The sequence below is a fragment of the Phascolarctos cinereus genome, unplaced genomic scaffold (genome assembly GCF_003287225.1).
Source record: "Phascolarctos cinereus isolate Bilbo 61053 unplaced genomic scaffold, phaCin_HiC Scaffold_5;HRSCAF=322, whole genome shotgun sequence".
Lineage (NCBI taxonomy): Eukaryota > Metazoa > Chordata > Mammalia > Diprotodontia > Phascolarctidae > Phascolarctos > Phascolarctos cinereus.
The window spans coordinates 325,524,861-325,549,308 of NW_027555958.1; the positions used below are offsets into that span (position 1 = coordinate 325,524,861).

The window sequence follows — 24,448 nt, forward strand, 5'->3', positions numbered from 1 at the left end:
TATTAGAGCAAGAACTCACAAATGTGCACAAACTGTTGGGAAAACTAGAAAACTGTACAGTAAAAACTAGGTGCAGACCAACACCCCACACTATCTACCAACCTCCAAATGGGCAAATGATTTAGGCATCATGGGTGACATCATAAGCAAATTAGAGAAGCATGGAAGAAATTATCTGTCAGATCTATAGACAGGGGAAAAGTTTATGAACAAATAAGAGACACAAGAAGTAAAACAGAAAATTTTGATTACATAAAATGTAAGTACAAACAAAACCAATGCAACTAAAATTAGAAGAGAAGTGGGAAATTGGGAAAAAATATTTACATCCAGTTTCTCTGATAAAGATCTCATTTCTAAAATACACAGAGAACTGAGTCAAATTTATAATAAGAGTCATTCCCCAATTGTTAAATGGTCAAAAGATAAAAACAGGCAGTTTTCAGAAGAAATCCAAGCTATCAATAGTCATATAAAAAAATGCTCTCAAGTGCTAATAAGTAAAGAAATATAAATTAAAACAAGTCTGAGGTAGCACCTCACACCCATCTGATTGGCTAAATTGACAAAAAATGAAAATGACAAACGCTGGAGGGGCTACAGGAAAACAGGTTCTTTGATGTACTGGCAGTGAAGTTGTAAACTGGATAAACCATTCTGGAAAGCAATTTAGAACTATGTCCAAAAAGCTAGTGAACTACGCATACCCCTTAACCCAGAGATACGACTATTAGTTCTATATATCCTTAAAGAAATCAAAGAAAGAGGAAAAAGACTCATACTTACAAAAACATGGCATCTTTTTTTGTCGTAGCAAAGAATTAGAAACTAAGGGGCTGCCCATCAGTTAAGGAATGGCTGACAAGTTATGGTATACGAATGTGGTGGAATACTATTGTGCTATAAGAAATGATGAAAGAAGGGGATGGCTTCAGAAAAACCTGGAAAAAAAGATGCAGAGTGAAATAAGCAGAACAAGAACAATTTTAAAATAACAAACTGTAAAGACAATCAACTCAAAACAGACTTAGTGACTGAACACAATGATCAATCATAATTCTAAAGGACTCAGGATGAAACATACTATCCACTTTCAGACAGAAAAGTGATGGATTCAGAATGCAGATCAAGACACACGTTCTTTTCCTCCTTTTTAAAAAAATTTTTTATACATGGCTAATGTGGGGATTTGTTTTGCACAACTAGACATCTGAATGAGCATATTTCAAATGAGCAATAAAAATTTTAAATTAAAAAGAAAACAACTCATTATCAATTCAATGACTATTTTTAAACAAGCCACATGAAAGCATCTTAACCTATACCACCTTTAATGACTATTGCAATGACTCTGTTCCACACCTATGGCTTAATTACATACTACAAATATATAAAATAAATACAAGCACAGTGAGAATACTAGAGTGCACCTAATATCCATATGTAAAACTATTCTCTATTTAAAATATATCACCAACTCAATAATGTCAAGAACTGTTTAAAATGTAACATCTTGGGTGTAGCTAGGGGGCGCAGTGGATAGCGTTGGCCCTGGATTCAAGAGGACCTGAGTTCAAATTTGGCCTCAGACACACGACACTTACTAGCTGTGTGACCCTGGGCAAGTCACTTAACCCCCTTGCCTAACCAAAAACAAAAATTCACATCTTTCAGGTAGATGAATTAAGCTTGCTATGATTCTGTCTGCCTTTAAACCTATTATCATCACTCCTGAATAGAAGTATGGCTTTTAAGTTAGAGAGGGAATCATACCAAAACATCATATTAAACACTTGACATATGTGCATGACAAAGTTATGTGACTGCTGAAAAACACACTAAGCAGCTATCTAATCTCATGGAAACCTTTTCCAAAGATATAAAAAATATCTTTTTATACTCATTTGGACTCAATGAGTATAAAATTCATACTGCTCAACAAAGAGGCAGAGACAAAAAAGTGTTGAGCTTTAATCAAGCAGTCAAACTTAATGGATACATAAAGGCAGTTGTATAAAAACTTGGTCTTACCCAAACAAGTCAATTAATAAACATTTATTAAACACCTTCTACAGAAAGAATAAGAATTGAGCCACAGCTAGGTGGTGCAGTGGATAGAGCTCGGGCCTTGGACTCAGGAGGACCTGAGTTCAAATCAGACCTTGGATTTGACACTCAACACTTACTAGCTGTGTGACCCTAGGCAAGTTACTTAACTCCGATAGCCTCACCAAAAAATAAAATAAAATAAAATGAAATAAGAATTGAGTAACAGCCACGTTGTGTCATGACTAACTTTGACAGACTTAACTCTTCTCAGCAATGCAAGGTTCTAAGACATCTCCAAAAGTCTCATGATAGAAAATGCTATCCACATCCAGAGAAAGAACTATGGAGTCTGAATGCAGACCAAAGCATATAGTATCTGTTCTTTTTTTTTCCTTCTGTTTTATTTTGTTTCTTCTTTCTTGTGGTTCCTCCTATTGGTTCTAATTCTTCTTTACCACATGACTAATGTGAAAATGTTTAATAAGAATGTATATGTAGAGCCTATATCAGATTGAACACCATCTTGGGGAGGGAGGGGGAAAAACTTTAAAACTTAAAAACTTATAGCAGTGATTATTGAAAACTAAAAATAATTAAAATTTTTTTAAAAAGAATAAGAATTGAGAAAAGGCCATTAGGTTTGGCTACTAAGAGATTACTCACATCAAGCATAAAGCTAACAAGGAAAAGCTAAGGTTGTGTAATAATAATAATATTTATAATAACTCCTACTACTATTAGGTACTGGGCTAAACACTTTACAAATATTACCTCATTTGATCCTTACAAGAACCCAGGGGGGTAGGTGCTATTATTATCCCATTTTACAGTTAAGAAAACTGAGGCAAACAAAGGTTAAGTGACTTTCCCAGAGTCATACAGCTAATATGTTTTTGAGGCAAGATTTGAACTCTGGTCTTCCTGACTCCAAGCCCAGTTCTCTATCCACTGGGCTACCTAAGCTGCCTCTGTATGTTAAAAGATTTGCTGGCATCCTAAATTTCAAAGCTTAAGCAAAGATCATTTTTGAAGCAATTAACACCCATGCAATAGCAGCCTTAATATAGACTTCTGGCACAGTAAAATGGGTAATAGGTCTAAAAGGTGTCCAAACAAAAACTCATATAGTGTTAATGAAAGACCACTTCATTGTAAAAAAGAAGGACTGATTGAGGTTTTCTGAGCAAATAATAAACAAGTTAAAAATTTACAGAAACAATGTTTGCAATAAACACACTTCACTGCACAAAGCAATCACAAAGGCAGACAACAGTTATATGTCTTTGGATTTATTGAATATAATTGAAAAGAGTTTACCACCAGAGTCAATGAAATGGTGAGGATCTGAGAATAGAATCAAAAGGATCCAAAAGTAGGATCCAAGACAAACATCACACTAACTCAACAAGATGTGGATAAAGCAGTAAATATATGACTGAATCATAAGAATATGGAGGGGTTTAGAAGAGTAATTCAGAATCAGGTCAATGACACTTGAAATTACAACAGTTAGCCTTAGATAGAGGTGTGCTGGTAAATGTTTAACAACTAGCTCTCTGAAAATTCACAATACACTTTTAAGTTTAATATTATTAACATTTTCCCTTCACTTTCTTAAATCTAAACAATCAATAAAACAAACCCCGATTGTAGTAAGTTCTGCTTCTGCTTATGCTGAAAATAACAGCTTGAGAGCTGGTTAGATCCATTATACTCCTTTCTTTCGAGACTAATTGACTGAAGCAGATTATGCAATGAAATGTCAGAAATTGTGCAACCTATCACTGTAATAAACATTAGTATCTACTTGATAGCCTAGAAAGATTCAATCAGGTATCCAGAACTAGACAACAGAAGCTCTAAATTCTCTATAAAGAAACAGACAACTATACTGAAAGTGGAGCATCATTACAGACAAAACCTGGAATGAAGAATTTTCAAAATACAGAGATCTAGTGGAAGAAATTAAAACTCTGTGGGAATAGGCTATATTTAATGTCAGCTCTGTCATCCTGTCTGTTACTAGAGTTGTCTCAAAATGCTTTTAGTGAATCTACAGAAGTTTACATCCTCATACTCTTTCAATTACAAAAAGCCAACACTTTATTTACTTGCACATTCAGTCTGCAGAACATTAAATTCCCAAGAGTAACAGCAAGATAGATTTGTCCTCAGATAAATTTCTATCTGAACTCCATTAAAAAAAAAGAGACTAAGATAACAATAACTAATAAAATAATAAGATTTTTAAAAATAGAGACTTAGCAGATTACATATATGTAAAATACACACACATACCCCCACCTTATCCTGTTCCCAAAACTGTGCAGGACTTGGATAAGGTATATATCATCCCTGTCACACTGTCTGCTACTGGAGCTATCCTGAAGATAAACTTATATCTCATTACTTTTATTCAATTACCAAAAAATAAAAAATAAAAAGTTATTCTGTCTGCCAGCACAATAGTTCAAAGAAAACATTATGCATACAAGAATAATGACTTGCTTTAAGAGTATTTCTAGCTGAACTCTACCAAACAAGATAAGAAACACAAGATGGTAATAACAACAATAACTGAAATTTATATAGCAGGCCTTTTACTAAACATAGGGAGGGGCAGCTAGGTGGAAAAGTGGATAGAGCACAGGCCCTGAAGTCAGGAGGACCTGAGTCCAAATCTGACCGCAGAGCAAACATTTGACACTTACTTAACTAGCTGTGCGACCCTGGGCAAGTCACTTAACCCCAATTGCCTAAAAAAATAATAATATGCTAAACATGGGGAGATAATATAAAGAAAATGTTAAGAGACAAAGTTCCAGGCCTCTAGAAAGCAGGAAATGTTTATAATGTGGCTACTATTAGAAGGGAAAGAGTTAACAGGGGGAAAATATCTTTTGCAGCAACTTTCTCTGGTGAAGGTCTTATTTCCAGGATATGTAAGAAATTGATTTAATTTATAAGAATAAGAGTTATTCTCCAACTGATAAATGGTCAAAGGATATAACAGGCAGTTTTCAAAGGAAGAAGTTCAAGCTATTTTTTTTAATTAGACAACTGAAAATTAAAGCAACTCTGGGTTTTTGCCTCATCCTATCAAACTGGCACAGATGACAAAAAAGAAAAATGACAATAGGTGGAGGGGCTGCAGGAAAACAGGCATGCTAATTTAAATGGGACTGAGAACTGTTCCAACCATTCGGGAAAGCAATTCAGACCTATGTCCAAAAAGTCACTAAACTGTTTATAATCCTGACCCAATGACACTTTACTAAGCCTATACCCCAAAAGGATCAAAGAAAAAGAATTTACATGTACAAAAATATTTACAGCAGCTACTTTTTTTAGTGGCAAAGAACTGGAATCCAAGCGGGTGCTCATCAATTAGGGAATGATTAAACAAATTATGGAATATGAAAGTAGTGAAGTATTATTGTGCTGTAATAAATGATGAACAGGATAGGTTCAGAAAAATTTGGAAAAACTTTTATGATAAAGTAAATGGACCAGCAGAACAATTTATACATAACAATTTTGTAAAGAACTTTGAAATATTTAAGAACCCTGATCAATGCAATGACTAACCATGATTCCAGAAGCATGATGATGAAGCATAAGCCGTTCACCTCCTAGCAGAGAGAGGTAATGGATTCAAAACAGCAGAATGAGACTTACATTTTTAGACATGGTCAGTGTAGGAATATTTTTTTTTATTTTTAATTGGGGGTAGGGGGTAGAAGGGAGATGATTAATTGTCAACTGAAAAATTAAATAAAAATAATAAAGTTACTTCTTGTGTGACCTTTGGGCAAGTCACTTAACCCCCTAAGCTTTAGTCTCCTCATTTGTAAAATGAGGGAAGTTGGGCTAGGATGGCCTCTCAGGCTGTTTCAAGTTCTACACCCATGATTCTGTTTCTATAATATAATTCACCTATATGTGTGTTGAGGGGATGTGGAATGACACCATTATCTAAGCTTGGAGGAGTGGATCAGTACAGAACATTGGCCTACAAAAAGTCTGAAGAACTACAGCAAGTTCTCACTTTGACTTTCCACGAACTGTGTGAACCTGGGTAAATTACGTTCCTCTTTAGGCCTCAGCTTCCTGATCTGTAAGATTAACAGGTGGACCAGATGATTTCTTAGCTCCCTTCCAGCTCTAATATTCCATAACTTCCTAGAAGGAGAAGAGTAACAGTAAGGGGGGAGGGAGAAGGGAATAAGCATTTATATAGTGCCTACTAGGTACCAGGAACTGTGCTACAAATATTATCTCATTTGATCCTCACAACCCTAGGAGGTAGATGTTATTATTTTATTCTCATTTTACAGTTAAGGCACAAAGAGGTTAAATGACTTGTCCAGAGTCACACAGCTATTAAGTGTCTAAGGCTAAATTTGCTGAACTCAGGTCTTCCTGACAGGAGGCCAAGCATTCTATCCAATGCACCACCGACTGCCTCCACCAAGAAGCATTGTAAGTAGGGCCAGTCTAAGAGGCAGGGGATAAATACAATGCAAATAATACTGGCTGGATTTCAAGGTGGTAAGAAATTCTGCAAAGAGAAATATGATTGCTGGGCTGGGGCTAGGGGTCAAAAACTGGAGGAAGAAGTCACGAATCCCAAGCTAAGGAGTCTGGACTAGAATGGGAAGCATTCAGGAGCCACTGTTGGGTTTCTAGCAGAGGAATGTCAGCATTAGAATGACATCTGAGGCAGCTGATTAAGAGTTACTATGCTATGTATAATCTATATCAGATTGCTTGCCATCTTGTGGAGGAGGAAAAGGAGGGAGGGAAAAAAATTTGGAAGTCAAAATCTTATTTAAAAAAATGAATGTTGAGAGGCAGCTAGGTGGCACAGTGGATAGAGCACTGGCCCTGAAGTCAGGAGGACCTGAGTTCAAAATCCGGCCTCACACCAAACACTTGACACTTACTAGCTGTGTGACCCTGGACAAGTCACTTAACCCCAACTGTCTAAAAATTTAAAAAAAATGTTGAAAATTGTTTGCATGTGATTGGAAAAAATTAAATACCATTTAAAAATAAAGTTACCAGGCTGTTCTGTCAGTAGGCAGACATCATTAAGAATCAGAAATTTCTCCAAAGACCTAATCCTACCAGCAGAAGGCCTACATTGGTCAGACCCTCCCAGTTCCAAATGCCACAGGGGAAGGATATAAGTCTAGACACCTCCCAGCGAACAAACATAGAGTCCAATGTGCCTTTTGGAAGAAGCATTCAGGATCAGCTAAAGTCCCCAACTCTCCCAATGATCAACCTCCTAGAGAAATCTAGACCCAACCGCATCTCTTGGGAACAGCTTATGGCAGGTAGTAATCCAAGGAGGTCTGGTAGAAATGATTCAACTCAGGAAACAGGGTAAGAAAATTCAACCAAGGGGAAAAAGCCAATGGAAAAAAAGATTATTTTAAATAATAGTCCCATCTCCATTAAAGGATCAAAAACCTCAGCATTATCTTTGACCTATCCATCTCCTTCATCCCTCAAACTCTATTACCATGGTCCACTGCTGCTTCTTCCAAGAATCTCTCAGATCTATCTCTTCCTCTCCAGTGCCACTTGTCACAACTCTAGTTCAGGTCTTATCACCTTATTTCCAAATTATTGGAAGATTCTCCTAGTTTCCTTGATTCCAGTCACTCCACCACATCACAATTATCCTAATCTTCAAAAACAATGCTTTCACCAATTCACTACCCCGCTCAAAAACTTTCACTGCCTCACTCTTTCCTACCCACATCAAATCCAAATGTCTCCTCTCTCAGGGTTTCCATGATATGGCCCACCTGCTTCCCCAAATCTATTTCCTACTACATGTCAGGTTGTTCTTCTCACTAGCCTCCCAAATAAGCCATGGGCATCCTCACCTACACACTTTGTTTACTCATATTGTTCTCATTTGCCCAGATCCTAACAATCCTTCAAGGACCGGTTTGAGTTCTACTTTTTCCTTGAAGCAGACCCCAACTATCTAATTTAATGGAACAAAAATGTATTAAGTGGCTGTGGTCATCACCGGGGACAGCTCTTGCCCTCAGTAAGCCCGTAATCTAATTATCAGGCACAAAGGTACACAAATAAATATGATGCACAGCAAAATCTATGCAGAAAGATCTATATAATGTGCTATAAGAAAACCTGAGAACACACATTCACCTGGGGCAGATTGGCAGAAGAGGAATAAAAAATAGTTTCATGTAATAGGTAGCAAATGAACTAGCCATGAAGTCTTTCACAAGGTGCAGGAGTGAAGAAGTGCACTCTAGGCCTCATTAATCATCTTCTACTCTTAATTCTTAGAGTACTTCTTATCAGTACCACAACATTAAGCACTTACTTATATACTGTTCTGTATTCTGTACTGTTTTATATGTGTTACTTTTGTGCCCTAACTAGACTGTAAAGCCCTTGAAGGCAAATACTATGTATTAGCAGCTAGGTAGCAAAATACAGGAGTGCTGGACCTGGAGACAGGAAGATCTGAGTTCAAATCCAGCCTCAGACACTTACTAATAACTATGTGACTCAGGGCAACTCACTTAACTGCTGTCTGCTTCAGTTTCCTCATCTGTAAAATGGGGGAAATAATAACACTACCTCCCAGGGTTCCTGTGAGGATAAAATGAGATATTAGTTAAGTGCCTTGCAAACCACAAAGCACTATGTACATAATATTGTCATTATCATTATATGAGAAATGTCATATTATTATAATCATCATCATATCATCCCCCACGCTGTCTAACATGGTAGAGGCTTGAAAACTACTCCATGGTTTTGGATCAGTCTCAAGTGCTACAGTCCTGGAGATCCAGGGTTTTGACTTAGAACACTGATATACTGATTCCCCCTCTAGTCCAGGGCCAGGAACTGTCTGTAGCCTGCAACAGACCATTCTGAGGCAGCTACTTCCAAAAGCAAGAGAGAAAGGACCAAAGGCTGGGAATCGAGGCTCCTGAAATCTCATTTTCAGGTTAACTGTGAAGAAAATCCTTTCTCCGACTTTTGACTGAAATAGGTCACCGTCCTGACCTTGTGAGAAGAAATGCAGCATGGCATAATTGTAATGCTGGACTTGGAGTCAAGTAGACTTGGGTTCAAATCCCATCTCTAACACTAGCTCTGGCACCACGGCCAAGTCACTGAACCTCTCTAAGCCTCAGTATTTTCACCTGTAAAAGAGGAGTAATAGCAGCACAGCCTATCTCAGAGTTATCATGAGATAAGAATAAGATAATTGATGTATACAAAGCACTTTCTAAGCTTCAAAAGTGCTGTATAAAATGTGTTATCATTACTCCTCAGAGACAGTGGTGGATAGAAAGCTAGCTAAGAAGATCCAGTCAAGTCCCGTTTCTGGCATATACCAGCTGTGACCTCAGGCAAGTCACTTAACAGCTCAGTGCCCCTAGGCAGTTACTCTCAGAAACAACAGCTGTGCTGCATAACTGTAACCTTGGAGTAAGTTTCTTACCCTGATGATATCACAGACCTAACCCATTGCACACCCAAATTATCACCCAGCAAAGAGGAAGATCCTTTGAAGTAGCTGAAATGTTGATATTTGTGGCCATTAAGGGACGGGGAAAAGCATTTATTAAATGCCAGTTATGTGCCAGGCCGTGTGCAAAGCACTCTACAAATATGATCTCATTTGATCCCCACAACAACACTTGAGGAAGATTATCCCCATTTTACAGCTGAGAAAAGCAAGCCAGAGGTTTAGTGACTAGCCCAGGATCACTCAGCCAGTGTCTGAGACCACATTTGAACTCAGTTCTTCCTGACTCCAGGTCCAGCCATCTATACACAGATAGGTGACCTATCTGGATTACAACTCAAAGCACCAGTTGTTTGTCTGATTCTACTTTCAAAAGTTGTTCCTTACCAGCCCCTTTCTCTCAACTCCCAAACCTCTATACTTAGGATCTTACTGCCTCACCTGAACTAATGCAAGTAGCCTCCTTATTGGTCCCTTTGCTTCCAGTTTCTCCCCTCCCCAATCTATCCTCCACCCAAAGGCCAAATTAATAATACAATACTCCTAAGTAAGAAGTCCAACCATGATATTCCCCTGCTCAAAAATCTTCAATGGTTTCCTAGTGTCTCTAAGATAAAATACAAACTTCTACATACCTTTACAGATAAAATTACTCTCCTTCATGTTGACATGCTATCTTCTCACCTGTGATTTTGCATACTGTCTAGTACACACACCCTTCTGGAAAGTCTAGCTTCAAAACCTTTCCTCCTCACCCACCCACCCAACTGCTTTCTCTCTCCTGAAATTACTTTGTATTTACTTAAATGTGCACATGTTGTACCCTGCTAACTAAATGTAAGCTCCTTGAGGGTAGGGACTGTCATTGCACCACATGTAGTGCTTTGAACATAGCACACAGATAATAAATGAATTGAACTGAAAGAACAAGAAAAGTGATCTTAAACTGTGGCAGATGAGGGATTAAAATTAGACATCCAAAAGAATTTCCTGTTCAGGTTATAGAACCCTTTCTCAAAAAAATTATTAAATATGGGGAACCTTTGTGTCTTTGTCAAAAGCATTCTAATAATATTCTAATAACAGCTACCATTACATGGTGGTTAGGGTTTGCGAAGCATTTTACATATATTAAGTTCATTTGATCCTCATATGAGATAGGAACAACCTAGCTGTCTGTAGGAAGATTAGATTCAATTCTAATAACACTTATTAATCAGCTACTATATAAAGAGCGACCCAAAAATCTTAGTGCTGTTTTAAGCTCTGGGATACCTTATATATGCACTGTGATAGAAACCAAGAATACAAAGATGAACAGCACAGTCCCTTATAGTCCAACTACAACAGATAGGGAATGGACACAAGTAGAATACAAAGTAGAATGAGATAGGAAGAAAGGAAAGATTCGGACAAAGTGCTCTTAAGAAAATCAGAGGCAGCAGAAATCACAGCTCAGCTTCCTTGCTGAGAGACTGGAGATAAGGTTAGGAAAAGCTTCACGAATGAAGAGAAAGATATCAACACAGAGAGATGAAGAGTAAGCACCTTCCATTACAGGCATGGAGAAGAGACCTGTATGAATGCATGGAGGCAGGACAGAAGTGGGAAACACCTAGTCTTCCAGTTTAAATGGAACATATTATAACGCACGAAAGGGAAAAGGGTAAAATAAGGCTGGAAAAGTTGGCAAACCAAGCTTTAGAAGGCCTGATATATGCCATCATAAAGAGTTTTCATTTCATCATCCTTTAAGTAACAGGGAGCCATTAAACATTTTTGAGCAGGTAGACAACACTGTCAGTCCTGGAAATTAGGAATGATACTTTGGGAACTTAATAAAAGATGGAATGGAGAGGGGAAATACTGGAGGTAGAGACCAGCAAACAGGAAAGATTCTAGAGAATCATGGTAACCTCAGTGATTTTTCCTTAAAAACCATACACTAATTTCCAAAGGCTTCCTATTTTCACACACCTTCAGTTTCTCCTTCTCTCTTTCTCTTCCTTTATGTCTTTCTCCTTCTTGTTTCTCTCTCCCTTCCTAACCCTAATCTAGCAAGCTGTTCCAGTCCTAGTCCTTTCAAACTTTCTTTTTCACTGGCAAATGTTCTCAGTCCCTGAAAGGTAAGTTTTCCCTTGCTTGGGTCTTCCAATATAACTTGGGGGAGGGGAAAAGAGAAAAAAGAAACCATGAGAATAAAGTCAAGTGATAAATATTAGACAAAATTTTTAAAAATCAAGATCGCATGACAGGAGAACTGCTTAAAAGGATTTAACCCCTGGAATGAATTTTTCTAATCTGTTTTTAAAGAACGATAACAACAGGTAGTTGTCCAAGTGAATGATCAAGTCAATACTGAAAGGAGTAGGAGGAGGCAAGAGAGCTTACAAGAAATTATGAAGTATCAAGTGCTATGCAAATATAAGGACTATTATTCCATATTTTTTCCCAAGGACCACTTCACTTAAATAGCTCCTAAAATCCCACCTTCTATAGAAAACCAACTTACATCAATCAGAAAAAAAGTGATGATTTGCCTTTGAACTCCATTATTGATCCAGATATGAAACTCCTACAATTACTATCCCCTATTCTCTTCTTCCTCCTAAAAAATTTACTTATCCTCGTCCAATCTCACTAAAATGTACTTACTTTTGACCTACATATGATGTCCATACTTTATTTTTCTTCTAGACACCGGATAACAGAAAAATATAGCAGAATAAAAAAGAGAATTTTAAAAGGATAAAACCATTTAGCTGTCCATATGATCTCTCTCTATGTCCATCTGTCAGCTTGATGTAAACAGGTCTTAGATTGCAAACTCTTAGACGGACTATGTCTCTTTATGCATCATTTGGACCAAAATATAGCACCACATAAAGACACTTTATAAAAGCTCCTATGATAATGATATAGGTAACAATCCCCTTCAAAGGGCTAGCTGCCTTCTCCAACAATGACTGGATAGACTCAATTCTACCTCAGTGCATTCCTAGAATAAAGAGATTTAGAAGGTATCAATCTGCCCACCTAGAATACCAACACTCTCTACCATCCTGAGGATCAATATGGCTGAATGCATGCAAGCTCATGCTGCCTTCAATTGCAGGGGTATTCTGATCTCCCAATAGCATGGGTTCAAACCCTACTTCTGACATGTCCTCTTCTAATTCTGAAGTAGGTAGAAGTTAAAGTGCTGGACTTGGAGTCAGAAAGACCTGTCCGAATCCTGTATCACACTTACTGTGTGACCCTGGGCAAATCACTTAAGCTTTCTCAGCTTCAGTTTCCTCTTCTGTAAAATGCAGGAGCTGGTCTCTTTGGCTTCCTAAGGTCCCTTCCAGCTAGCTCTAAATCTATGACTCTATGATTCTTTTTACCTAGTAAAATACAAGCTATCCTTCAAAGCTCAATCAAGTCCCACTTCCTATAGATAGGTAGGATTTCCAGACTACTCCAGTCCACAGTGATTTATCCCTCCTCTGAAATAATACATTCAGACCTTAAGGCTCTTTCCTTTTTGTGGGGAATTTTTCCTTCTACTGAGTTTGTACTGAGTATGTACAGTTAGGTCCCAATTACTGCAAATAATGAAATTCAAATTCACACTATTTGAATTTGGGCTGCATATTTCCATGGGGGAGGGAAGAACTAATTATCATGTTTTACACCATTATAATTTCAAATAATGGGAATTCAAATACATGTGGCTACTTCAGGAGATTTAATGTTCATACTAATCAGAATCTCACATTAGGTACACTGCTATATCCAATGCTAAATCTCTAATAAGGAGTAGTTCTGGATATATATTATATACTTCCTTTTTAATTTAATTTTAATTTTTCTGATTAACAAAAATCTAATTTCTCCATCTCATTTTCTTCTTGGGGGGCTGGGGAGGAACAAAAGTCTTTGTAACAAATATGCATAGTCCAACAGGACAATGATAAATCTTGGAGAACACATGGGAAAACTGGAACACTAATACATTGTTGGTGGAGCTATGAAATGATCTGACAACTTTGGAGAGCAATATGGAACTATGCCCAAAGGTCTATAAAATTATGCATACATACCCTTTGACCCAGCTAATACCACTTCTAGGTCTATATCCCAAAGAGATCATAAAAACGAGAAAAGGACCCACACGTACAAAAATATTTATAACAAACATGCATAGTCTAGCAAAAGAAATTTCCCTAACTGGCCACATCCAAAAAATATGTTTCGTTCTTCATCTTGACTCCATCACCTCTCTGCTGGGAAGTGGGTAGTATGCTCAATCATGAGTCCTCTAAAATCATGTTTGGTCTTTGCATTGATCAGTCTTTTGTTAATGTATAAATTGTTCCCATAAATTGTTCTTCACTCTGCATCAATTTATACAAGACTCTAAATACATTTTAATTAGGAAAAACACACAATCATCAAGCTAAGAAATCACAATGAGTCCTTCCCTATGTTCGAGCTGACAAGTCAACACGCATCTTTTAAGCACATGTGCCAGATACTGGGCTCAGCCCTGGGAATACAAATACAAGCCCAGTCTCCCCAGTTCTTCAAATATTTGAGGAGAAGATTCAATAACCTTCTTTTATCAACTCTTCTAGCATCTCCCAAACCTGACAATTCAAAAACTGTTCATTCTATTTAGTCGAAATCTCTTCCACAGCAATCAAAGCTTGTTTTCTCTGGTTATGTTAGTAGTGGTGACAACAGAGAACTTTCAGCCATTTTTAGTCCGAGTTACTTAGTTTAAGTAGTAGAGCTAGTTGTTAAGGAGACCAAAGGTTTGGCCTACATGTGGGCCAAGCAAGGCTGTTATGATGGCAAAATATACTCCAAACCCACTTGGGCACCTTGAAAACATCAACCAACTCAACAAAAATTATCACTACTGCTGGAAAAACAATTCAGTTGTAACATCTTTGTTCTCAAAGTACAGTGAACTTTTAAGTCACTTTCAAGTGTTTTCTCTCATTTTATCTATACCATGCCCAATAAACAGGAAGAGATATTAACATTTGGGAGTATTTCAATCTGTCTTCCAGCAGCATTTGTTCTAGACTACTGGGGAAAAGTTCCACAAAGTAACTTATTCTACCAACTGAAATTTCAAGCTATTAAGACCTACCTTGCTCTTACTGAGACTGAATTATGACATTTGCTCTGAATGGATCCAGCATCAAGATTGGATTCACCAGACTAAAGGTCTAGTTTTTATCTAGTTTTTAAAGGTCTAGGCTTTATCACTGACTTCTGCAAATTATCCTGTCTCTCCAGTATTTCAGTTTCTTGCACTAACTAGACTCTCTTAACTAGAATACCAATCAACTAATCATAATGTGCCTTGAATTCACCAGAGACCTTCCAAAACTTGGGAGAAAGAAAATACATAAAAAAACAATTGTCATTAATTTCAGAAATACATTTTCAAAATGTTCATCAAGTCATTCCCAACAGAGCAGACGTAAAATAATCCAAAACCCTCTACCTGGAGCCACTCTTCAAACCTCTAAGACCTTAGTTCTCCACTGTATCAATTCACATCAATTATTTCTTTCTTTAAACTTAGCATCTCTGGAAGGCCTCCCTGACAAACACCTATTGACCTTGACCTATGTCCTTCCCTCATTTATGCACTCAATCTGAATAGTAATTTTCATTTGCTGCCATCACAGAATCAGAGTTGAAAAGAACTTCAAGTCTTCTAGTCCAACCTAACACCCCAGATGAGAGTTTGTCCAGTCTCCACTTGAATAATAATAACCTTTTTTTGCAAGTGTTCTCTCATCATCTTGCATTTTCTATCTTCCACCTAGATTGCAAGCTCTTGCAACTGAAGGCAGTTACCTGTGTTCTCTACATATCTTTTGAAGTCCCACAGCACTACATCATGGTATACAAAGTCTTGAGTGACTGATGAACCAAAGAAGCATTCATGACCCAAACATTCTTCAGAGTCTCTATTCAATCCCATCAACACACTGTAAGACAAAAAACCATTCAAAATCCACAGGGTTCAGAAACCCCAGGAACCTAACCATTGTCCCTGGGCTGGGGAACAATAAGCCAGTGCAACTGGTGATACACGTGAAAGCACTGGGCCCCAAAATTGATTCTCTCAGGAAACACAGTGGGAAGAAAGTGCTGATGCCCCATCAAGTTCCATTACTCCAATGGTAGTGACGGCTTCTTAAGCAGAAGAATGAACAGAACTCACAGATTAAGAGACAGCATGATTCAGGGGAAAGAGCCTTGTGCCAGAGGCCCTGAGTTCAAATGCCAGTTCTGTCACTTACTACCTGTGTGACCTTGGGTAAGTCACTTGACTTCTCTAGGTCTTAGTGTCCTCACCTATAAAATGAGGAGGTTGGATCAGATGGCTTCAGCTCTAGGGAGATTCCAGATCTAAGGAATGGCTTGGAAACTAATGGGCACTTTCCATGACAAAAGAAGACAGCAACAATACCTTCAATATTCTGCAGAAAAAGCATACTATGAAAATCCAATATACCACAAAAGCCAAGATGGAGTAAAAATTCATCCCCTCTCCAAGGTATATGAGGCAAAGGATCTCAAACCCTTCACTACTCATCACTTGGGGTTTCCAGCTTTCTCTGTTTCTGAACATTAAACTCAACATACAAATTCCACCACAAGAAAAAGAGACACTTGTACCACTAGAAATGCATCTTCATTTTACAGAAAAGGAAACTGAGGCTTGGAAAAATTATGGGGGCAGCTGGGTGGCACAGGCCCTGAGTTCAAATCCAGCCTCAGACACACAATACTTACTAGCTGTGTGACCCTGGGCAAGTCACTTAACCCCACTGCCTAGCCAAAAAACAAAAAAGGAAAATTATGTGATTTCCCCAAGGTCACACAGCAGCAGAGCTGAGATTCTAACCCAGGTTCCCAGTCCCTAAATGCAGCATTCTTTCCATTGCATCCCTTCTGCCTTAGTCCATGAATGTCCTAAAACTCCATTCTAAGAGGGGAAGGAGGGAGGAAAAAGGAGAGGGAAGGAGACATCCCACTTCCTTGCCACACGTCAGTTGCCATCTCTTATGGGCCTAAAGACACTTTAGTAGAGGCCAAACCAAAGAGGCCTCAAAAAAAGAAAAGGGAGAAAAAAAGGTAACACACATAAATACGTATCAATTATACACCTGTGGATTATCTGCAGTGTGGTGCACTGGAAAAAACACTGAATTTGTAATCAGAAGAACTGGGATTAAGTCAAGGAAGACTGCTACTTTCTATGAGACCAAGTCACTTCCTCTGTCTGGACCTCTGTTTACTTACCCATAAAACAGAAGAGTCAGACTACTAGATCTCTAAGGTACCCTTCATCTGTAAATCTATGATCCTATAAGCCCAGTCAGTGCCCAAGCTAGTAACAAACAGTTGCATCAATCTAAAAGATGGTCAGAGCTAGATATAGTAAGAAAAGGATATGGGAATAGGCATCCACACAATGAAGTCACTTGCTAAGGAAAGGAAGGCTTTTTCATTTTTGTCACATCCTATTCTTTCTGTCACAATTGCCTTTTATTTTTCACAACTGTAACATTCTCTTAATCACTTCTTGGGCTGCACCCCACATTCAAAAAGAAATGTCTATGTTTTGGATCATCCATACTATTCCCCTCCATTAGATGAGTTTTAAAGAAAGCTCTACAGCATGCTCACTTCACCGTATCAAATGTCTTTCAAGACCAGGTGATTAATTCATTCAGTTAAAATTATGCAGTACTGTATTCACTGAATATGATTCTAAAGTACTTTATGTTTTTAATGGGGGGTAGGTTGGAAAGATGGAGAGAAATGGGTTAGGAAGAGGAAAGAATGAGAATGCATCTGCACACCCCTCCCTCCAATGCTGCACCATTCCTTTGAAGGTGGCCCATTCTCCTGGAGGAACCATACTTTCAAAACAATATTATCAACAGGGAAGGAGTGCTGGGGTCTCTAAGACATACCCCAGGTCCTGGGGGTAGGATGGCTAGGAAGCAAAAAGGGTCCATGACTCTATTATGCTTGAAGGTATCCAGGTTAGGATTTTCAGTTTCCAAGACAGATTAGGCCAAGAAAGACCCATTTTGTAGAACCAAGAAGAGCATAGGAGAGTTAAGTCAATGGCAGGGTTTAAGACTGAATTTAAACCCTTAAATTGAAGGGAGAAAATACTAATACTCCCTATACACTGTGGGGGGGAGAGCTATCAACCACTGACAAAATTATTGTGCACCCTGAAAGGCAACTCTGTCCCCTCCCACTATGCCATTTTCTCTTCCCCCAAAAGCACCACCCTCTCCCCTTCAAGGTACTGATGCCATCCAAATCACTATGGTACTCAATTCCATAAATGATCAGTTATGGCCCAGCCAAGTAGCTTTCCCCAGCACTGCAAGTACTTCCTCTCCCCAAACTCAAATCCAGTTTGGTCTGAACCCCCAGCTCAAACCCAAAACATTAAATGCCAGTCTTAGCCAACCCTGGCAAGCTGGCATCTCTGAGACTGGAATCTCCCCTCTACCCATACACCCCCAATGAGCCACTGGGTATCAGAAAAAACTCCAACCTGAAAGGAACCCAGAGAAGGCTTAAAGGTATCAGATAGCCCTCACCCCGCAGTTCACAATTTTCATTAAAATATGCCATTGGACTACACACCATATTATATATACACACAGAAAAACCAGCTTCCCGCCCCCCCCCATTTACACATAAACACACATACCCATCCGGAGAGGCCAACAGAAACTCCTATTCCCCACTGCCTGTTTGTTCCACAACCATTTTGAAGCCCACAGCTCATCCTGCTCTTTTGCTGCAACCTTTTGGAGAATAGCCCTCTCCCCCCTCAATTCAATCTTTTACTATACATTTTAAAACCAAATTGTTAGCAAACCTACCTGTCTATCGTCTGGGGTAACCTTACACTCATGGTTCTTCGGGTGTCTCCACCGATCCAAATCCTGTGGCTTTAGTCTTGATGGAAATCGAATCACTTGCAATTCAAATAAATTTTTTAAAAAGGGGGGGAGGGAAAATAATAGCAACTTGGGGGCCGAATCCTTTTTCCTTCAAGCTCTCAGGACCCTGGTAACTGAAGCTCCATAATGCCTCTACCAGTTAACATGGTCTCCTTTCTTAACCCCCTGTTCCCCTCCCCCCACTTAAAAAAACCGAAAGGAAAAACGGAGATCGAGAGAAAAACTACGACCTTCTTATTAACCAAAAACCCAACCACAAATCTCTTCAAGGTTAGAGCCACAAGCTACAAAATAAAAATATAAAAATGAAGCCTGCTTTCAAAATATCCGTCTTAGCTGCAAAACAAAAATAAAAAGCATCCTTTTAATCGTTTTCCCAACTATCCTTTCTGTGGGCAGGTTCCCAAAGAGGGTAAAAAAATTTCTGGTCTCCAATACTTAAAACGACAAGAGGCTACAGCTAAAAAATCGAAGCATAAATCCAAAAGGGTGCTTGGGGAAAACAAATGTTTCAATTTGTACAGTAAAAAATAAATAAAATCATACAATGGGATGTACACAATTTTTCCCAAGCCCAGTTCAAGCCTTAAAAAAAGGACTTCCTAATTTTAAAAATTGACAGACTATATATACATTGCTGTTTGTGCAATTCCTACGAGTCCCTGCCCGAAAGCCCTAAATTAAACGCTGCAATTTCCTCCCTTCAAAATAACAACAGCATACACAGAATTCCTGAAGATCAATTTCCTTTTTTTTTCCTCCCTTCTTTCTGGTTTGGTTTTGGTTTTCCTTTTAAAACTTCCAGAGGCTGTCCCCCACTCCCACCCCTACCCCTAACCCCTAAACTAACCCCGTCTGATCGTCCTCACACTAAGTTCGGCCTCTTTTCTGCAAGGCAATGTCTTGACTCCGTTCTGCAGGTCTGCTCCTCCAGATCCAGGCTCCCAAAGGTTTCCTCGCCTCAGCCTCCATGAAACGGGGAATCTCTCGTCTTCTCGTCCTCCCCCCTTCTCTCTCTGCCTCCCGCCTGCAAAGCAAGCCTGCCCTGTGACTAATCTCACTCAGGATTATTATTATTACTGTGGCTCTGAGTTTGGGGTGGGTTTTCGGCCACACCGGCCTCCTGGAAAAAAAATGGGAAAATCAGATCTGATCGCTTTCTCTCTCGTTCTCTCTTCCTTCCTGCGGGTTTTTTTTTTTTAATCCCTTTCCTACTCTCTCTCTCTCTTTGGTTCGTCAAGGAATAAGAAGCCCACCCCCAGCCCCTGTCCGAAAGGCCGACTCGGCGAGGCCTGCCTCAGTCCTTCCTCCTCGCCCCTCTCCAAAAGCTCGCCCGACCGCAGGACCCCACGGCTCTCGGGGGCCTCCCCGCCCCCCACGGCGGATCTGGGGGGGGTGACGGCAGGGAGGGGGGAGGGAAGGCCTCTCTCCCGGTCTGCGCCCCTCCCCCTCCCTCTCCCTTTTCCTGGCCCTTTCTCCTTCCCTCGCTCCAGCTGGGGGGAGGGTAAAGGGGGGGCAGCCAGGGAGGCTCCTCCCTCTTCTCCCAGCCAAGGGGGAGCGCCCTCCTCCTCAGCCCCCTTCCAGGCCCTTCACCAGCCCCTCCCTTCGCTCTTCACCCCACCCTCGCCTCCGCTCCCACTGGCCCCAGGGCTCCCCTAAAGGCTCCCTCCTCCTCCTCCTCTTTCTCCTCCTCCTCCTCCGCCTCCGCCTCCTCCCATCTCCTGCCCTCTCCCGCGGTCTCCACTTCCCTGATCCCTCTCCGTCCCTTCCCCAGGTGCGGCCTAACAGGATTCCCTGATCTTTTCCCAGCCCGGCCCCACGCCGGGAAGCCGCTGTAGTGGGCGCCCACCCGCCCCCTACCCGCCCCCTACCCTACGTTGTCCCCGTCCCTCCCCCTCGCGTCTGGCCGCCCCGGGCGCCCGCACGCTATACCACCCCTATTCCCCCGGGCCCGGTCTGCACTGCCCCTCCCCCTCCAACGCCCTTCCCCCCACATGCCTCGCCTGGCGGCCCCCCCACCCTGCCGCCTTCTCCGCCGCGCCCTCTACCTTCTCTCCCCTCCCCCGTCTTGCCCCCCTCCCCTGTAATGGTGCATCTCCTCGCCTTCGGGCCACGATGTCTGCTCCACCACTTCTCATGCCTCTACGCATTTACCTTAGTCGCTTTGTAAATGCCATTAACCCTTCTCGCTTTCCTACCTTCCCTTCTTGGTGCCTTGAGCCCCCTTTCCTCAAACCACCTAGACTTCTTTGTCTCTTCCTTTCCTTTCGGGATTCCTCCATTCTTCTTTTCCCCTTCCATTTCCTTCCTTTCTCCACCCCTTCTCCAAGTTTACTCTTATTCTCCGCTTTTCCTTCTCCCTTTCCCCTTGCCTTCCGTCTGCTCCAGACCCTGGCATTTCAACTCTTTCCCATACCTAGCCCCCTCTCTTTTTTACTTGCAGTTGTTCCATGCCAACCAGACCTTCCTCAAACCTCTGGGGCCCCACATTTCAAACCTTTGTTTCCTTTTCTTTATTCTCTTCCTCCCCCCCCATCCCCCGAACTATTCCAATTACCCCTGCACCCACCTCGAGACACAACCAGCCTGACCTGCTTCCTGTTGTATGGGACACACTGGAGGTCATCTTAATGCCAATCTGTATAAGTTATTTGACCCAGCCGAAAATGCTTCCTGGGACGGTTCTGGGGAGTGGTATAACCCTATTTTCCCCAATCACAGATTGCAAATCTTGTCGATCTTGGCCTTCGTGGGAAGGCTCCAAACTTACTTTAAAATTATTAAATTAAAAAGAATTTTTTTCATAAGGACTGAGCAGCGAATTTTTGTTATCCTACTCAGATCAAGTATTTTAAAACAGGTGGTTGGCAATGCAGTACAGTATTTGCATATTTTTCTTTTAGTTCTACCTTGACTGTTCTCAGAAAGCATATACACTAACACTAACACATGGTTTGTGGGTGGAGGGTGGTATATATCTACTGTTAGAGAGAATGTCGTACAGAGGGGAAGAGCTATCTTCCCTCTGGTCTTTCATGACAATTTTCCCAGAGATTTAGGAGACAGGAATTAGCTCTGCCATAATAATGATTAGATTGTATATTGCACTTTAAAGTTCACTTTATCTCCTTTGTACTTTAAAACAACAGTAAGGTGGTACTATAGGTTATTATCCCCATTTTATGGATGAGGAAACTGAGGCTTTAGTATAATAAGCAGGCTATGAACCCAGATTTTCCCCAAGTCCAAGTCCAACTAGCAGTCTACACCAGTCTGACAGAAGAATCATCCCAATCATCAATTAATCTTAGATCTGAAGCTGTCATTATGCCCTCCATTTTCTAGGATTTCCTTTACTCAGTTCAATTCCATTAAATTTGATTGGCACTTTATATACAGAGTAATTTCCAGAAGGAATGGCTCTAGCAATTAGATCCAGAGAAGCTTCCTGCAGTAGGTGGCACTGGAGAGGGGCTTTGCCAAAAGCTAGGGGATTCTTTGAGGCTAAAGTTAGGAGGCAGAGCATTCCAGCCATGAGGAACTACAATCAGTGCAATATGTTGGTCTGGAAGATGAAATATTCTATAGGAGGAGCAGGCCAGTTTTGCTAGAACAAAGTGTAAATGTGTAAATGTGTAAAGAAGAGGAACAATGTGAGACTTAAAGGCAGAAGCTCATTAAGAGCCCTTCAATATCACAGATTTTTTTTATTAAGCAGTTTCTGTGTAGAAAGCCAGGCATTGTGGAAGATTCTTCAGAGATAAGTCAGAGACACCTCTTGCTGTCAAGAAGTTTAGAATCTAGTAGGGGTTAAAATAGGCACACAATTAACAATCATAATAGTAGCTCCGATTTATAAGACATAATTACACAGTTTTGTCACATACATCAATCTCATTTGATCCTCAGAATACCCTAGGAAAAAGACAGATCTTAACAGATGAGGAAACAGAGACTTGGAGAGGTTAAATGACTTCCCCAATGTCACCATTCTAGTAAATTTTAGAACCAGGATCAGAACTTATTCCAAATCCAGTTTCCTCTTTCTGTAGCATCTAACTGTCATAAGAGAAATCCAAAGCCCTAGTAAGAATCCTCCTGAGGTTTAAATCTTGGTTCTGACAGTAGCTTTTGTGAACTTGAACAACATTTAGCCTCCTGAGCCTCAATTTCTTTATTTGTAAAATGAGATGATAATACTTGCACTACCTACCTCACAAGTCTTTTTTAGGAAAGGAAAGTACTTTATAAGCACTGAAGTTCTATAACATGTGAGCTCTATTTTTATAATGGTGGGATTGCCTTCAGAGGAAGAAGGGATCTCATCCAGTTTCTTGGAATCAGGAAAGTTTTCTATATTGAAAGTTGACCCTTCCTAGATTGGAGAAAGACTCCTTATAGAATGCTTTAAGATTTGCAAAGCAGATTCCTCATATCATTATTGTTTTTGAGATGAATTAATAGTCTCAGAGAGGTGACTTGCCTATTATCACACATCGAGTAAATATGTGAAGCAGAATTCGAAAGCCTAGTCTTTTAACTACAAATCTAGCATCATAATGCATCACCCTAAGAGGAATGCCACCCCAGAAAACTGTTGGCTTTGAGAACATTAAAGTTGGGGAAATGATGCCTTTTTCCCCCTCCTTCCAAGCACTATTTACAGATACCTCATTTTTTCCCACTAGTCCCCCATTTTAGAGGTGAAGAAAACAAAGCATAAAGTGGTTAAATGACTGACCAAGGGCACCAATGGCATAGCTTGGACTAGAACTCACTTCCGGGAAGTAAAGGAAATTTAGTAGATCAATTCTTGATGAGCCCAAAGGACTCCCGGGAAATTGTTTCTAATTGGAGGAGAGAGGAAGATAAGGATATGACTCCTGTTCTTAAGTTTGTACTTTAAAGACTAATAAAAGGCAAATGTTACATTCAGGTGCAGATTAAGCACCATCATGCTTACAAGGTCACTGTCCAGAAAGAGGGATGGAGCACCATGATCATAGTCTTTAGGCATAATATAAAGCAAATATTTATTAAGTACAAATTACTGGGCCCAGTCCCGAGATGGACCAAGATAATTACAAGTCTTAAGGAAAAGTAATCTTTTCATAGAAGTCTCTTTTCCTTTTCAAATATCATTCTAGCAGGAGTTCTTAACCTGGTATCCATGAACTCATTTAAAAAATTATTTTGGTAACTGCATTTTATTGTAATTGGTTTCCTTTGTAATCATCTGTATTTAAAAACTTTATTTTGAAAAGGGGTCCCTAGACTCCCAAAGGGGTCCATGAAACACACGAAAAAAAGTTACACTGTAAAATCAGACCCTTTATCTCCTGGAGAGAAGGAAGGCTTCTGGTATTAATTACAATAACTCACATTTATGTAGGCCTTTAACATATACAATAAGCTTTCTTCATATCCCTTTTGCAATGGATGAGGAAACTAAGGCTCAGAAAGAGAAAGAAACTTGTCTGAGGACAAACAGCTAATAAATCATAGATCTAAAACTCAACTCTGGGACCTCAGATGTCAGACCTTGTGCTTTTTCAGTTTTAATAAGGAATTTAATTTTAAAAGACAAAGGTTGGGTTGGGTTGGGGTTTTTTTTTTCAGCTGTTAGATTTCTCTAGAATGTGTCTGACCCAAAACACTTCTTTCTAATGCTAATATACTTCAAATGAGGCTACATAACTTCAGGATATGGACATGGACCACTGCTATTCATAAGGGATAGCTAGGTGGTGCAGTGGATAGAGTGCTGGGTCTGGAATCTGGAAGACTCATCTTCCTGAGCTCAAACCTTGCCTCAGACCCTTATTGGCTATGTGATCCTGGTTAGTTCACTCAT

General features: G+C 39.9%; 1 protein-coding gene across 1 annotated transcript in view; it reads right to left on the bottom strand.

Moving 5' to 3' along the window:
* The window catches only part of ARHGEF11 (Rho guanine nucleotide exchange factor 11), a 153,633-nt gene extending 133,415 nt beyond the window's left edge, over positions 1-20,218 (bottom strand). The window contains 1 exon segment of the mRNA XM_078156180.1: positions 18,514-20,218. Coding sequence (XP_078012306.1) covers positions 18,514-18,545 — 32 coding nt within the window. The 5' untranslated portion in view covers positions 18,546-20,218.
* Positions 20,219-24,448: the final 4,230 nt, after the last annotated feature.